The 16964-nt window shown below is 40.5% G+C and overlaps 1 protein-coding gene across 5 annotated transcripts; it reads left to right on the top strand.

Moving 5' to 3' along the window:
* Nucleotides 1–6889: 6889 nt before the first annotated feature.
* LOC110490135 lies at nucleotides 6890–10182 on the top strand. Of its 5 annotated transcripts, none has more exons than XM_021563330.2 (3): nucleotides 6890–7123; nucleotides 8136–8883; nucleotides 9119–10182. In XM_021563330.2, the coding sequence occupies exons 2-3, from the start codon at nucleotides 8253–8255 to the stop codon at nucleotides 9226–9228; spliced, it is 741 nt and encodes a 246-aa protein (XP_021419005.2). In that variant the 5' UTR covers nucleotides 6890–7123; nucleotides 8136–8252; the 3' UTR covers nucleotides 9229–10182. The 5 variants fall into 5 exon arrangements, with proteins under 5 accessions (XP_021419005.2, XP_021419007.2, XP_021419003.2 ...); XM_021563332.2 differs by having other exon boundaries at nucleotides 6890–7058; nucleotides 8176–8883; XM_021563328.2 differs by having other exon boundaries at nucleotides 6892–7058.
* Nucleotides 10183–16964: the final 6782 nt, after the last annotated feature.

Raw genomic sequence — 16964 nt, forward strand, 5'->3', positions numbered from 1 at the left:
CTCATAGCAAAGTGTCTGAATACTTATGTAAGTAAGGTATCTGTTTTTATTTTTAAAACATTTGCGAACATTTCTAAAACCCTGTTTTTGCTTTGTCATTATGGGGCATTGTGTGTAGATTGATGAGAAACTCATTTTATTTAATACATTTTAGAATAAGGCTGTAATGTAACAAAATGTGGAAAAAGTCAAGGGGTCTGAATACTTTCCGAATGCACTTTGACTCCATGTCGTATGGTTATAATGGTATTGGCCCCTGAACAAAGCCACAGTTATGTATAAATAGCAGAGGAGTAGACCAAGATGTCATACTCTTTCAGTTTTTGTCTAAAGCGCTGGGTAAGTGATACAAATGTCAAGTTGTTTGTTAAAGTTGAGACAAAAAGTAGTTAATGCAGTTACTAAAATAGCTGTCATTTTTATTGGTACCAGATAATTCTGCTCTGAATTCAGATTTGAATAGCAGAGGAGTAGAATAAGATTTCACACGCTCTAACTTTTTGTCTAAGTTGTTGAGAAAGGGGTCCAAGTAGCAGATTTGTGTCAAAGTTTACATTGAGTACAATAGAATGTTGGGAGTGATGATATCACAATGGAACCTTTAAAATGCTGAGGAAATCCCATGAAAGTGGATGTTGGAAATTTTTTTTACAAAAAGTTGAATAATTATCAAAAAGTTGTATGCAAGCACACTATTCGAGAGTTTTAAAGTTTGAACGTTTTCTAGTTTAAACAGTGTAAGAGGAGTAGCGTTGTAAAGAATAATAATAATAACTATAAGTCATAAATAATTCCTACAATATCTAAAATGTGGCAGCTGTCACAAGCCACAATAATAACAACTTTCTAAGTGGTTTAGAATTTCAGTAACTTGGCTGTTACAACTAACCTCACGTTAGAATCTTCTCTGGTCTCCCCTATCCCTCTCTACAGCAAAAAGTGTGCCGTTCGCACAAAATGTGTTGGTCATTTACCAATGATCAATTCCCAGAACACATTTTAGAATGAACAGCATAGTGCTTTTCAGAGATGACCAGCTCTTCAGTGATCACCTCCAGCTCTTCAGGGATGACCTCCAGCTCTTCAGGGATCACATCCAGCTCTTCAGGGATGACCTCCAGCTCTTCAGTGATCACATCCAGCTCTTCAGGGATGACCTCCAGCTCTTCAGGGATGACCTCCAGCTCTTCAGGGATGACCTCCAGCCCTTTAGTGAGTAGCTCCTCTTCATCCAGAAGAGCTGGACGTGGATCTCATCTGCAAAATAATAAGATTATGGCTACTATTTCATACAGTAAATTAACAACTGAGGACACCTTGGCTTAACCAGTATTACTACTAACTTTGTATTTATTTATTTGTCTGCTGGGAAATACATACCTTGTCTGTGATGTACAGCCCACTTGGATCTTTTTTTAAGGAAGTAGGAGAGGAGTAAAATGGCTGCAGTGACCTTGAAACCTTAAATTGGAGGGTGTGTAATAAAAAGGATGGATTAGAATAAATAGAATTAGAATGGCTGCATCATGTAAAGCAGGGGTTTCCAACCCTGTTCCTGGAGAGCTACCCTCCTGTAGGTTTTTGTCACAACCCCAGTTGTAACTAACCTGGTTCAGTTTATCAACCAGCTAATTATTAGAATCAGGTGTGTTAGAATAGGGTTGAAGTGGAAACCCCTGCTTTACAGTATGCAGCTATTCTAATTATATTTATTATAATCCAGCCTACTGCAGCATAAATACTGGAGGCTGAGACAGGAGGGGTCAGGAGACACTGTGGCCCCATCCAATGATACACCCGGACAGGGTCAAACAGGAAGGATATAACCGCACCCACTTTGCCAAAGCACAGCCCCCACACCACTAGAGGGATATCTTCAACCACCAACTTACCATCCTGAGTCAAGGCCGAGTATAGCCGGCAAAGATCTCCGCCACGGCACAACCCAAGGGGGGGTGCCAACCCAGAAGGAAGATCACGTCAGTGACTCAACCCACTCAAGTGACGCACCCCTCCTAGGGACGGCATGAAAGAGCACCAGTAAGCCAGTGACTCAGCCCCTGTAATAGGGTTAGAGGCAGAGAATCCCAGTGGAAAGAGGGGAACCGGCCAGGCAGAGACAGCAAGGGCGGTTCGTTGCTCCAGAGCCTTTCCGTTCACCTTCACACTCCTGGGCCAGACTACACTCAATCATATGACCCACTGAAGAGATGAGTCTTCAGTAAATACTTAAAGGACCATTCCATAAAAATGGAGCTCTATAGGAGAAAGCCCTGCGTCCAACTGTTTGCTTAGAAATTCTAGGGACAATTAGGAGGACTGCGTCTTGTGACCGTAGTGTACATCTAGGTATGTACAGCAGGACCAAATCAGAAAGATAGGTAGGAGCAAGCCCATGTAATGCTTTGTAGGGAAGCAGTAAAACCTTGAAATCAGCCCTTGCCTTAACAGGAAGCCAGTGTAGGGAGGCTAGCACTGGAGTAATATGATCACATTTTTTGGTTCTAGTCAGGATTCTAGCAGCTGTATTTAGCACTAACTGAAGTTTATTTAGTGCTTTATCCGGGTAGCCGGAAAGTAGAGCATTGCAGTAGTCTAACCTAGAAGTAACAAAAGTATAGATCAATTTTTCTGCATCATTTTTGGACAGAAAGTTTCAGATTTTTGCAATGTTACGTAGATGGAAAAAAGCTGTCCTTGAAACAGTCTTGATATGTTCATCAAAAGAGAGATCAGGGTCCAGAGTATTTGAGACGACTGTACAACCATCAAGATTAATTGTCAGATTCAACAGAAGATCTCTTTGTTTCTTGGGACCTAGAACAAGCATCTCTGTTTTGACCGAGTTTAAAAGTAGAAAGTTTGCAGCAATCCACTTCCTTATGTCTGAAACACAGGCTTCTAAGCGATGTCAATTTTGGGGCTTCACCATGTTTCATTGAAATTAACTGTGTCACATCCCCATAGCAGTGAAAGTTAATATTATGTTTTCGAATGACATCCCCAAAAGGTAAAATATATAGTGAAAACAATAGTGGTCCTAAAACGGAACCTTGAGGAACACCAACATTCACAGTTGATTTGTCAGAGGACAAACCATTCACAGACACAAACTGATATCTTTCCGACAGATAAGATCTAAACCAGGCCAGAACTTGTCCGTGTAGACCAATTTTTTTCAAGAGAGGCTTTATTACTGCCACTTTTAGTGAGTTTGGTACACATCCGGTGGATAGAGAGCCATTTATTATGTTCAACATAGGAGGGCCAAGCACAGGAAGCAGCTTTTTCAGTAGTTTAGTTGGAATAGGGTCCAGTATGCAGCTTGAAGGTTTAGAGGCCATGATTATTTTCATCATTGTGTCAAGAGATATGGTACTAAAACACTTGAGTGTCTCTCTTGATCCTAGGTCCTGGAAGTGTTGTGCAGACTCAGGACAACTGAGCTTTGAAGGAATGCACAGATTTAAAGAGGAGTCCGTAATTTGCTTTCTAATAATCATGATCTTTGACAAATGTATTACTGCTGCCATCCTCACTTGGGGAATGCTGCTTTTTAGTTAGCTTTGCGACAGTATCAAAAATACATTTCAGATAGTTCTTATTTTCCTCAATTAAGTTGGAAAAATAGGATGATCGAGCAGCAGTGAGGGCTCTTCGATACGGCACGGTACTGTCTTTCCAAGCTAGACGGAAGACTTCCAGTTTGGTGTGGCGCCATTTCCGTTCCAATTTTCTGGAAGCTTGCTTCAGAGCTCGGGTATTTTCTGTATACCAGGGAGTTAGTTTCTTATGACAAATGTTTTTAGGGGTACAACTGCATCTAGGGTAATGCGCAAGGTTAAATTGAGTTCCTCAGTTAGGTGGTTAACTGATTTTTGTCCTCTGACGTCCTGAAGAGCTGGAGGTCATCACTGAAGAGCTGGAGGTCATCTCTGAAAAGCACTATGCTGTTCATTCTAAAACGTGTTCTGGGAATGGATCATTGGTAAATTACCAACACATTTTGTGCGAACGGCACACTTTTTGCTGTAGAGAGGGATAGGGGAGACCAGAGAAGATTCTAACGTGAGGTTAGTTGTAACAGCCAAGTTACTGAAATTTTAAACCACTTAGAAAGTTGTTATTATTGTGGCTTGTGACAGCTGCCACATTTTAGATATTGTAGGAATTATTTATGACTTATAGTTATTATTATTATTCTTTACAACGCTACTCCTCTTACACTGTTTAAACTAGAAAACGTTCAAACTTTAAAACTCTCGAATAGTGTGCTTGCATACAACTTTTTGATAATTATTCAACTTTTTGTAAAAAAAATTGTCCAACATCCACTTTCATGGGATTTCCTCAGCATTTTAAAGGTTCCATTGTGATATCATCACTCCCAACATTCTATTGTACTCAATGTAAACTTTGACACAAATCTGCTACTTGGACCCCTTTCTCAACAACTTAGACAAAAAGTTAGAGCGTGTGAAATCTTATTCTACTCCTCTGCTATTCAAATCTGAATTCAGAGCAGAATTATCTGGTACCAATAAAAATGACAGCTATTTTAGTAACTGCATTAACTACTTTTTGTCTCAACTTTAACAAACAACTTGACATTTGTATCACTTACCCAGCGCTTTAGACAAAAACTGAAAGAGTATGACATCTTGGTCTACTCCTCTGCTATTTATACATAACTGTGGCTTTGTTCAGGGGCCAATACCATTATAACCATACGACATGGAGTCAAAGTGCATTCGGAAAGTATTCAGACCCCTTGACTTTTTCCACATTTTGTTACATTACAGCCTTATTCTAAAATGTATTAAATAAAATGAGTTTCTCATCAATCTACACACAATGCCCCATAATGACAAAGCAAAAACAGGGTTTTAGAAATGTTCGCAAATGTTTTAAAAATAAAAACAGATACCTTACTTACATAAGTATTCAGACACTTTGCTATGAGACGCGAAATTGAGCTCAGGTGCATCCTGTTTCCATTGATCATCCTTGAGATGTTTCTACAACTTGATTGGAGTCCACCTGTGGTACATTCAATTGATTGAACATGATTTGGAAAGGCTGTCTATATAAGGTCCCACAGTTGACATTGCATCTCAGAGCAAAAAGCAAGCCATGAGGTCGAAGGAATTGTCCATAGAGCTCTGAGACAGGATTGTGTTGAGGCACAGATCTGTGTATGGGTTCCAAAAAATGTCTGTATCATTGAAGGTCCCCAAGAACACAGTGGCCTCCATCATTATTAAATGAAAGAAGTTTAGAACCACCAAGACTCTTCCTAAGCTGGCCGCCCGGCCAAACTGAGCAATCAAAGGGGAAGGGCTTTGGATAGGGAGGTTACCAAGAACCCGATGGTCACTCTGACCGAGCTCCAGTGTTCCTCTGTGGAGATGGCAGAACCTTCCAGAAGGAGAACTATCTCTGCCGCACTCCACCAATCAGGCTTTTATATTAGAGTGGCCAGACCGAAGCCACTCCTCAGTAAAAGGCACGTAACAGCCAGCTTTGAGTTTGCCAAAAGGCACCTAAAGGACTCACATACAAGATTGACGGATCTGATGAAACCAAGTTTGAACTCTTTGGCCTGAATGCTAAGCATCACATCTTGAAGAAACCTAGCACCATCCTTATGATGAAGTATGGTGGTGGCAGCATCATGCTGTGGGGATGTTTTTCAGCGGCCGGGACTGGGAGACTAGTCAGTATCGAGGGAAAGATGAACTGAGCAAAGTACAGATTTTAATCCAGAACGCTCAGGACCTCAGACTTAGGCGAAGGTTCACCTTTCAACAGGACAACGATACTAAGCAAACGGCCAAGACAATGCAGGAGTGGCATCGGGAAAAGTCTCTAAATGTCCCAGCCAGAGCCCGGACTTAAACCGATCAAACATCTCTGGAGAGACCTGAAAATAGCTGTGCAGCAACTCTCCCCATCCAAGATGATATAGCTTGAGAGGATCTGCAGAGAAGAATGGGAAAAACTCCCTAAATACAAGTATGCCAAGCTTGTAGCTGTCACGTTCTGACCTTAGTTCCTTTGATTTGTCTTTGTTTTAGTATGGTCAGGGCGTGAGTTGGGTGGGTTGTCTATGTTCCCTTTTCTATGTTGTGTTTTGCGTTTGGCCTGGTATGGTATGGTTCTCAATCAGAGGCAGGTGTCGTTAGCTGTCTCTGATTGAGAATCATACTTAGGTAGCCTTTTCCCACTTGTGTTTTGTGGGTGTTTATTTTCTGTGTCTGTGTGTTCCACACGGAACTGTTTCGGTTTCGTTATTTTTGTATTTTGTCGTGTTCAGTTTGTTCTATTAAATATGGACACTTACCACGCTGCACATTGGTCCTCCTCTTCTCCTTCATACGACAGCAGCGTTATGACCCAAAAGACTTGGCTGTAATCGTTGCTAAAGGTCCTTCAACAAAGTACTGAGTAAATGTGATATGAGTTTTTTATTATGTTTTACTTGCAAAAAAATCTCTTTAAAACCTGTTTTTGCTTTGTTGTTATGGGATATTGTGTGGAGATTGATGAGGGGGAAATAAACAATTTAATCCATGTAAGAATAAGGCTGTAACATAACAAAATGTGGAAAAGGCCAAGTTGTCTGAACACTTTCCGAATGACTGTAGTGCATTTAGTGGCAACCTATTTAGTGGGAACCTATTTTAGAAACTCATTATAAACATTATTATGGCCTTTGCTGATTTGGGGAAAACAGTAATTACATGCATACAGATGCTATAGGTCAATTATAAAACTGATATCAGCAAGGGTCAGTGTGTATTATTCCCCATATAAAAGTAAATACTTAAGATTTTTTTTGCACTACATAGAGGTTGTCTTAACTGCCGCCCCCTTCTCCCTTTCTCTCTCACATGATCAAGTGGCCCCTTCACATAACTTATCTACCGCTGTAGCAGACTTCACGGTGCACTGATGCAGCCCTTTCGCAACAAAAACATGCAGACAAGGATATATATTTTACTGTGAAGAATTATTGCAAAGTTAATGGACTTCATGACATTCTTTTGGATACGAAAGTAGGCTACTTTGTCTTTTTACTTTTCTAACCATTGTAGGGTAAGTGACAGGAGTGCGACACAAAGTAAGGGAAATGCTGAAATTAACCAATAGATCTGTATAAATTTGTGAAACAATTTGAGTCGTTTGTTTAACATTTCTACCTCTTACTTCAATATGTCTTTAGCCATTATACATAAGGCATATTGATCTTGTTTTGCTCATTTTGGGCTTCTACAATCACACTTAAACACTCTTGCTGGACACCAACAGAAAGTCCAGATAAGGATTTTGTGGCGGCGGCAGTATGGGGGCTGGTTTCGAATTTGAACCATGCAGAGAAACCTCATAGGAGCAGAGAATGAGCTAGTGAAATGAGACTGTATGGCCACTACTCTACTGTTTTGGAAAAATTATAATAAATTATACAAAATGCATGAAGTTAAGGCAAATAGCCATATACAGGTCCACAGTTATAAAGAAAATATATTTAAAAATGCAATTTTTACTTGTCCAATATTGAGCCTCTTGCAGTCTTATTGTTTTCTTTTTAAAACCCTAGAAGTTGATAATTGTATTGCAGTACTTCCAAGATTGATCGTATTCTTTAATTATTTCCACATAGTTTTGCTGATGTAAATACATAGACCTAAAAGATGGCTGAAATAGTGCAACTGTATGAATATCCTGTACATTCATGTTTGTTTGAGATAATCAAATGTACAACATACATCCAGCCAAAGCCTCCCAAAGTGTGGAGGTGTAGCACCATAGTTGTCAGTTTGAACTGAGGAACATTACATTACATACATTGAAAGCCATCATTAATGTAAGTTAAGAAAAGAAAGGGAGGAAGTACATGATGTACTGAAGATATCGTATCTTCATTCCGCTAAAACAATAAAAATTTTGTGCCAGATTCCTGGACACAGATTATATTTAGTAAAAGCCTAAAAACGCTCTCCATTGAAATTGCTTTTTGGTCCAGGATTTAGCTTGATCTGTATCCGGGAATCCGACCCTTTAAGCTACTCGTAACTACAACTTTTTCCCTCAAGTAATTCATATTTTTTCTAACTTAAATTCTTTACCCCCAGGTGCAATGAGTGAATAACTTTCTACCGGGTTTAATAACAGAGGCTTCTGGGAGAACAACAACAACCAAAGGTTCTGAAGTCTGAACGCACCCTGGTACTGACCTTTGACCTCTAGCCATGTCTCAGAGTAACCCCTCCTTCCAGCTCATCCAGACTCTGAGGAAGTCTCCCGCTGTGTTCCGCCGCCGGTTCCACCTCCGGCCCAACCGCACCGCTACCCTCTCCCACGGGGATCCCCTCTACAAGGTGCTCTACCTGGGCACTGAGAAAATCTACTCCCTGGATCTGGAGCAGGCCCAGGGGGCCATAGGCCTGCTGCTCCAGCAGTGGGCCCCGGGGGCCCCTGAGAAACTGTGCAAGGAGCACGCTCTGGTGTTGCGGCGGCGTTACATAGAGGTGAAGGAGATTGCCACGGGGAGACAGCTCGCTAAGACCTATCTGAGAGACATTGCGTTCTGCGCGGCCGACACCAAGCACCCCAATGTGTTCCTCTACATCTGTAAGCAGCAAGGCCAGCAACTGCAGTTACAGTGCAAGATATTCTGGTGCACCAGTGCTGAGAGAGCTAAGGACATCACCGCTTGTCTGGCAAGGAGCTTTCAAACGGCTCTTAGTGATTGGCAGGGGCAGGGTAGCGAGACCAATCACATGGAGAAAGGGGAGGGATCATCGGAGGTGGATGGACTGTCAGTCATCCCAAGCCTTCATACTAATACCTCCTCTGCTCTATCAGGAGCTCTAAGGACAGGTGAGAGTGTTTTGAGACGATTTTGTTATTACTATTCTGTAGGCTACCGGTGATTGAAATTGATGTTGTTTGTGGCAAGTTTGTGTCAAGGCCTTTTAAATATATTTTAATTGATTTGAAAATGAATGTGTCCCTTTGAGTTCTACAGAGGCTTCAATAAAGCAATTTATTGTTTCATTTGCGAGTGTGTGACTTGGTGTTGCTAACGGTCCTGTTTGTCTGTTTGTGAAGACAGGTCGCTGGAGGAGGAGTAGGGGTGTGGCTACTCTGTGTCCTCTCAGAGCGATGAGGAAGGAGAGGACAGGCAGCACCACCACCAATGACAGCACACAGTCAACCATTTGATATTTGACTTTGACTCTCTCTGCCAACTGATAATCTATTGGGCCGAACAGAGCCTCACTAGCTCCTGCAGTACCCACCAGTATTGAAGAATGGACCACTGCCAAACTAAGCTTGGAGCCCAGAACTACATTTTGTGTGTGTGCTGGCCAGCTGCACTGTGTGTCTGTCATGAGAGACTGCTGCCAAACATATTCTTATTATGGACTTGAATAAAGCTAAGGGTGTGACTCAAAAGCCCCACATGCCACAGAGCACCCCTTTATCACCACCAACAGGATCATTGTGTTTACGCCTGAGCACTATTTTGGCTTGGTTTGAATTTTTTATTTTATTTAACTAGGCAAGTCAGTTAAGAACAAATTCTTATTTACAATGACGGCCTACCCCGGCCAAGTTAAATGGGTTTCCATTGCATTTTCAACTCTACTGATGGCTTTGTTACCAAGAAAATTGACTTATGTAGTGAGTGTGCCCACTCTGGTATTGGCACGTTCACATTAGCCAACAGCTCGCATAATACAGTACACATATAGCCTACATGATGATATTACTATGGACAAAAGAGCGAGATTATTTTTATTTATCAAACAGCAGCCAAGCATCAATCATCGTGTCACCAGCATAAGAGCCTCAATATTTATTGCAAAGGAGCATCAAGCTCATCACTTTGCACTTTCACCATCCTGTGCAGTTCATCATCATTTATTTAATCTGTAGCCTAATAAACTGCAGCCTAATAATGCTTTCCCGAGTCGTAGTGGGAGGACCACACATGTCATTGCGTGATTCCAAATTTGATTTGATATAAAGGTCATTCCCAGCTAGCACAGAACGTTCCTGTAACGTTCCCTAAAGGTTCTCCTTTGGTTCTTAGAAAAATAACTTTCACAGAATGTTCTTTGACAGAGTTGAAAGTGCATGAGAAAACAATACATTTACTAAGTGATTAATCGGTTTCTGATTCTTTGTCTCATTTACAGCTCCGTTTTGTCAATTATTTTAGTTTAAAAGGTGAGCAGGTTTACTTCACTACTACAATAGACACTCACCGAACAGTTTATTAGGTACAACACCCTGTTCAGAAAATGGATTGCTCTTACAGCTATTAGTCCGCTTCTCTAAACAGATTTCACATATATTATTTTGTATACAGCACCAGTCAAAAGTTTGGACACACCTACTCATTCAAGTGTTTTTCTTTATTTTTTCTACATTGTAGAACAATAGTGAAGACATTGAAATAACATATATGGAATAATGTAGTAACCAAAAAAGTGTTACTAAAGAGGCCAAGTATCTTCTTAAAATTAAAATATTTTGTGACGAGTGGGCAGTATTTTCATTTTTGGGATTTTTTGTCAGGACAAGATGCTAGAATATGCATATAATTGACAGTTTAGGATAGAAAACACTCTAAAGTTTCCCAAACTGTAAAAATATTGAATGTGAGTATAACCGAACTGATATTGCAGGCGAAAGCCTGAGAAAAATCCAATCCGGAAGTGCCTCATGTTTTGAAAGCTCTGCGTTCCAATGCGTCCCTATTGAGCAGTGAATGGGCTATCAACCAGATTACTTTTTCTCCGTATTCCCCAAGGTGTCTACAGCATTGTGACGTAGTTTTACGCATTTATGTTGAAGAATACCCGTAAGTGGCTACATTGCGCAAGTGGTCACCTGATGGTCTAAGAGTGATTCTCCCGTAAAATACAGAGGTAGCCATTATTCCAATCGGTCCTACTGAAAAACCAATTGTCCCGGTGGATATATTATCGAATAGATATTTGAAAAACACCTTGAGGGTTGATTATAAACAATGTTTGCCATGTTTCTGTCGATATTATGGAGCTAATTTTGAATATTTTTCGGCGTTTTCGTGACTGCAATTTCCAGGCGATTTCTCAGCCAAACGTGAAGAACAAATGGAGCTATTTAGCCTACAAAAACAATATTTTTGGAAAAAAGGAACATTGGCTATCTAACTGGGAGTCCCGTGAGTGAAAACATCCGAAACTCAAAGTCAAACGATTTAATTTGATTGCTTTTCTGATTTCCGTGACCAAGTTACCTGCTGCTAGCAGCATGAATAGGAATATTTATGTCCGTTGCGTTATGCTAATTAGTGTCAGTCGATGATTACGCTCCCTCATGCGGGATGGGGAATCACTAGAGGTTATTAATGCATTACATGCATTAATTGTGATGCACCATCTGGATTCGGTCTTCTGTAGCAAAATGTGAAATGGTGTTTTCTACATTGGATAAAAGTAGATACTTAGAGCTACAGTGCCTTGCGAAAATATTCGGCCCCCTTGAACTTTGCGACCTTTTGCCACATTTCAGGCTTCAAACATAAAGATATAAAACTGTATTTTTTTGTGAAGAATCAACAACAAGTGGGACACAATCATGAAGTGGAACGACATTTATTGGATATTTCAAACTTTTTTAACAAATCAAAAACTGAAAAATTGGGTGTGCAAAATTATTCAGCCCCCTTAAGTTAATACTTTGTAGCGCCACCTTTTTCTGCGATTACAGCTGTAAGTCGCTTGGGGTATGTCTCTATCAGTTTTGCACATCGAGAGACTGAAATTTTTTCCCATTCCTCTTTGCAAAACAGCTCGAGCTCAGTGAGGTTGGATGGAGAGCATTTGTGAACAGCAGTTTTCAGTTCTTTCCACAGATTCTCGATTGGATTCAGGTCTGGACTTTGACTTGGCCATTCTAACACCTGGATATGTTTATTTTTGAACCATTCCATTGTAGATTTTGCTTTATGTTTTGGATCATTGTCTTGTTGGAAGACAAATCTCCGTCCCAGTCTCAGGTCTTTTGCAGACTCCATCAGGTTCTCTTCCAGAATGGTCCTGTATTTGGCTCCATCCATCTTCCCATCAATTTTAACCATCTTCCCTGTCCCTGCTGAAGAAAAGCAGGCCCAAACCATGATGCTGCCACCACCATGTTTGACAGTGGGTATGGTGTGTTCAGCTGTGTTGCTTTTACGCCAAACATAACGTTTTGCATTGTTGCCAAAAAGTTCAATTTTGGTTTAATCTGACCAGAGCACCTTCTTCCACATGTTTGGTGTGTCTCCCAGGTGGCTTGTGGCAAACTTTAAACGACACTTTTTATGGATATCTTTAAGAAATGGCTCTCTTCTTGCCACTCTTCCATAAAGGCCAGATTTGTGCAATATATGACTGATTGTTGTCCTATGGACAGAGTCTCCCACCTCAGCTGTAGATCTCTGCAATTCATCCAGAGTGATCATGGGCCTCTTGGCTGCATCTCTGATCAGTCTTCTCCTTGTATGAGCTGAAAGTTTAGAGGGATGGCCAGGTCTTGGTAGATTTGCAGTGGTCTGATACTCCTTCCATTTCAATATTATCGCTTGCACAGTGCTCCTTGGGATGTTTAAAGCTTGGGAAATCTTTTTGTATCCAAATCCGGCTTTAAACTTCTTCACAACAGTATCTCGGACCTGCCTGGTGTGTTCCTTGTTCTTCATGATGCTCTATGTGCTTTTAACGGACCTCTGAGACTATCACAGTGCAGGTGCATTTATACGGAGACTTGATTACACACAGGTGGATTGTATTTATCATCATTAGTCATTTAGGTCAACATTGGATCATTCAGAGATCCTCACTGAACTTCTGGAGAGAGTTTGCTGCACTGAAAGTAAAGGGGCTGAATAATTTTGCACGCCCAATTTTTCAGTTTTTGATTTGTTAAAAAAGTTTGAAATATCCAATAAATGTCGTTCCACTTCATGATTGTGTCCCACTTGTTGTTGATTCTTCACAAAAAAATACAGTTTTATATCTTTATGTTTGAAGCCTGAAATGTGGCAAAAGGTCGCAAAGTTCAAGGGGGCCGAATACTTTTGCAAGGCACTGTACTTGCGTACTGTTGTTTGTAAAGGACCTTGTGAAGATGCTGGAGGATACAGGTACAAAAGTATCTATATCCACAGTAAAACGAGTCCTATATCGACATAACCTGAAAGGCCGCTCAGCAAGGAAGAAGCCACTGCTCCAAAACTGCCATAAAAAAGCTATACACGGTATGCAACTGCACATGGGGACAAAGATCGTACCTTTTGGAGAAATGTCCCCTAGTCTGATGAAACAAAAATAGAACTGTTTGGCCATAATGACCATTTTTATGCTTGAAGGAAAAAGGGGGATGCTTGCAAGATGAAGAACACCATCCCAACCGTGAAGCACGGGGGTGGCAGCATCATGTTGTGGGGGTGCTTTGCTGCAGGAGTGACTGGTGCACTTCACAAAGTAGATGGCATCATGAGGAGGACAATTACAGTGGGGCAAAAAAGTATTTAGTCAGCCACCAATTGTACAAGTTCTCCCACTTAAAACGATGAGAGGCCTGTAATTTTCATCATAGGTACACTTCAACTATGACAGACAAAATGAGAAAAAAATATTGTATTGTATTGTATTTTTAATGAATTTATTTGCAAATTATGGTGGATAACTATTTGGTCACCTACAAACAAGCAAGATGTCTGGCTCTCACAGACCTGTAACTTCTTCTTTAAGAGGCTCCTCTGTCCTCCACTCGTTACCTGTATTAATGGCACCTGTTTGAACTTGTTATCAGTATAAAAGACACCCTCAAACAGTCACACTCCAAACTCCACTATGGCCAAGACCAAAGAGCTGTGAAAGGACACCAGAAACAAAATTGTAGACCTGCACCAGGCTGGGAAGACTGAATCTGCAATAGGTAAGCAGCTTGGTTTGAAGAAATCAACTGTGGGAGCAATTATTGAAATGGAAGACATACAAGACCACTGATAATCTCCCTCGATTTGGGGCTCCACGCAAGATCTCACCCCGTGGGGTCAAAATGATCACAAGAACGGTGAGCAAAAATCCCAGAACCACACGGGGGGACCTAGTGAATGACCTGCAGAGAGCTGGGACCAAAGTAACAAAGCCTACCATCAGCAAGGGCATTGAAGATGAAACGTGGCTGGGTCTTTCAGCATGACAATGATCCCAAACCCCCCGCCCAGGCAACGGAGGAGTGGCTTCGTAAGAAGCATTTCAAGTTCCTGGAGTGGCCTAGCCAGTCTCCAGATCTCAACCCCATAGAAAATGTTTGGAGGGAGTTGAAAGTCCGTATTGCCCAGCAACAGCCCCAAAACATCACTGCTCTAGAGGAGATCTGCATGGAGGAATGGACAAAAATACCAGCAACAGTGTGTGAAAACCTTGTGAAGACTTACAGAAAACGTTTGACCTCTGCCATTGCCAACAAAGGGTATATAACAAAGTATTGAGATACACTTTTGTTATTGACCAAATACTTATTTTCCACCAGAATTTGCAAATACATTTATAAAAAAATCCTACAATGTGATTTTCTGGATTTTTTTCTCATTTTGTCTGTCATAGTTGAAGTGTACCTATGATGAAAATTACAGGCCTCTCTCATCTTTTTAAGTGGGAGAACTTGCACAATTGGTGGCTGACTAAATACTTTTTTTGCCCCACTGTATGTGGATATATTGATGCAACATCTCAAGACATCAGACAGGAAGACAAAGCTTGGTCGCAAATGGGTCTTCCAAATTGACAATGACCCCAAGCATACTTGCAAAGTTGTGGCAAAATGGCTTATTAAGGACAACAAAGTCAAGGTATTGGAGTGTCCATCACAAGGCCCTGACCTCAATCCTATAGAAAATTTGTGGGCAGAACTGAAAAAGTGTGTGCGAGCAAGGAGGCCTTCAAACCTGACTCAGTTACACCACCTCTGTCAGGAGGAATGTGCAAAAAGTCACCCAACTTATTGTGGGAAGCTTGTGGAAGGCTACACAAAACGTTTGACCCAAGTTAAGCAATTTAAAGGCAATGCCACCAAAAACAAATTGAGTGTATGTACACTTCTGACACACTGGGAATGTGTTGAAAGATATACAAGCTGAAAAAAAAATCAGGATTATTCTGACATTTCACATTCTTACAATAAAGTGGTGATCCTAACTGATCTATGACAGTGAATTACATGTCAGGAATTGTGAAAAACAGTTTAAATGTGTTTGGCTAAGGTGTATGTAAACTTCCGAATGTATATATACACACTATACAGTAGAGAACAGTTAACCCCTAGTACCGACTTTTTGCAACTTTTTGCACTTTTCTGAATTTTTTTATTCATATTTTCTCCCTGCTACCTACTGAAGCCGAGTAATGCAGAAACACCCCAAGATCTGTAGTGTTGCTGTAAGGAAGGCAAGTCCCACACAGTCGTCAGAGGGGTCTCTTTTTGGCTCCTTCATTTGTACTTTTCTTTTTCCTTAATTAGAGTTTTACACAGCCTTATATATATATAGAAACACGACGACAACAACAACAACTGAGACATAAACTGAACAAGTTCCACAGACATGTGACTAACAGAAATGGAATAATGTGTCGAGATCGGGCGTATTCAGATAAGTATGGCCATAAGCCACGGAAGAAGACTTGGATTCCTATTTGAAGTTTATGTAACTGTCACGTTCTGACCTTAGTTCCTTTGTTTTGTCTTTGTTTTAGTATGGTCAGGGGGTGGGCAGTCTGTTCGTTTTTCTAGGTTGTGTTTATGTGTTTGGCCTGGTATGGTATGGTTCTCAATCAGAGGCAGGTGTCGTTTGTTGTCTCTGATTGAGAATCATACTTAGGTAGCCTTTTCCCACCTGTGTTTGGTGAGTGATTATTTTCTGTTTCGTATCTGTACCCGACAGAACTGTTTCGGTTTCATTTCGTTCTCTTGTTGTTTTTGTATTTTAGTGTTCTGAGTTATAATAAATATCATGAACACTTACCACGCTGCGCATTGGTCCTCCGATCCTTCCTACTCCTCCTCAGAAGAGGAGGACGAGAAACGTTACAGTAACTCAAAAACCTTTGAGGAAGTGGGATAGCCATTCCATTTTAAAATGGCCATTATATAATTTTTGTGTATAGAAGAGTATACTCGACTGGGCAAAAGATTACAGCACCTGGTATTCCCAAGCTGTCTCCCACCCAAATACTAACCAGACCTGACCCTGCTTAGCCTCCTAGATCAGAGGAAATCAGGCGTATTTTTAAAATATTTTTTTATAAAAAAGATTAAATTACAATATCTATAGAATGAATACACAACTCTAGACTAACATAGGCAGGTGAACAATTCACCCCCTATCAAATCAAAGAACTCAAAGAAAAAAAGAAAAGAAAGAACGAATAGACAAATACAGTCAAGACTAAGAGAAATTCCACTCACAAAAATAAACAAAAAAGAAACAGGTTAAAAGAAACCCCCTATCAACTATAAAATAACAAAACAATGCTTTCAAAAATTGTGATTCTCCACCATCCACCCTTGCAATTAACCCACTCCCATCAACAAAAGCTTCATCAAAATCAAAATGTTCCATTCTATAACAATAAAACATATCTATGTGCTTCTTAAACGATGCTATAAAATACTCCACACCTTTACCCTCTTCCCCTCAAAATACGTATAATTTCTCCCACAGAAAATAGCATACCTAACAACCTCAAAACAACATTCAACAAATACACATTAACCCTATCTCATTCATCACACACACCAAATAAAACCAATTCCTTTTCCGAATAAACACTGCCCCAATTTTTACTTGTCATTTCCTTTACTTTCCTAAAAAATATTTAAATTCCTCACATTCTACAAATAAGTGTAATCAATTG

The sequence above is a fragment of the Oncorhynchus mykiss genome, chromosome 15 (genome assembly GCF_013265735.2).
Source record: "Oncorhynchus mykiss isolate Arlee chromosome 15, USDA_OmykA_1.1, whole genome shotgun sequence".
Classification (NCBI taxonomy): Eukaryota; Metazoa; Chordata; class Actinopteri; order Salmoniformes; family Salmonidae; genus Oncorhynchus; species Oncorhynchus mykiss.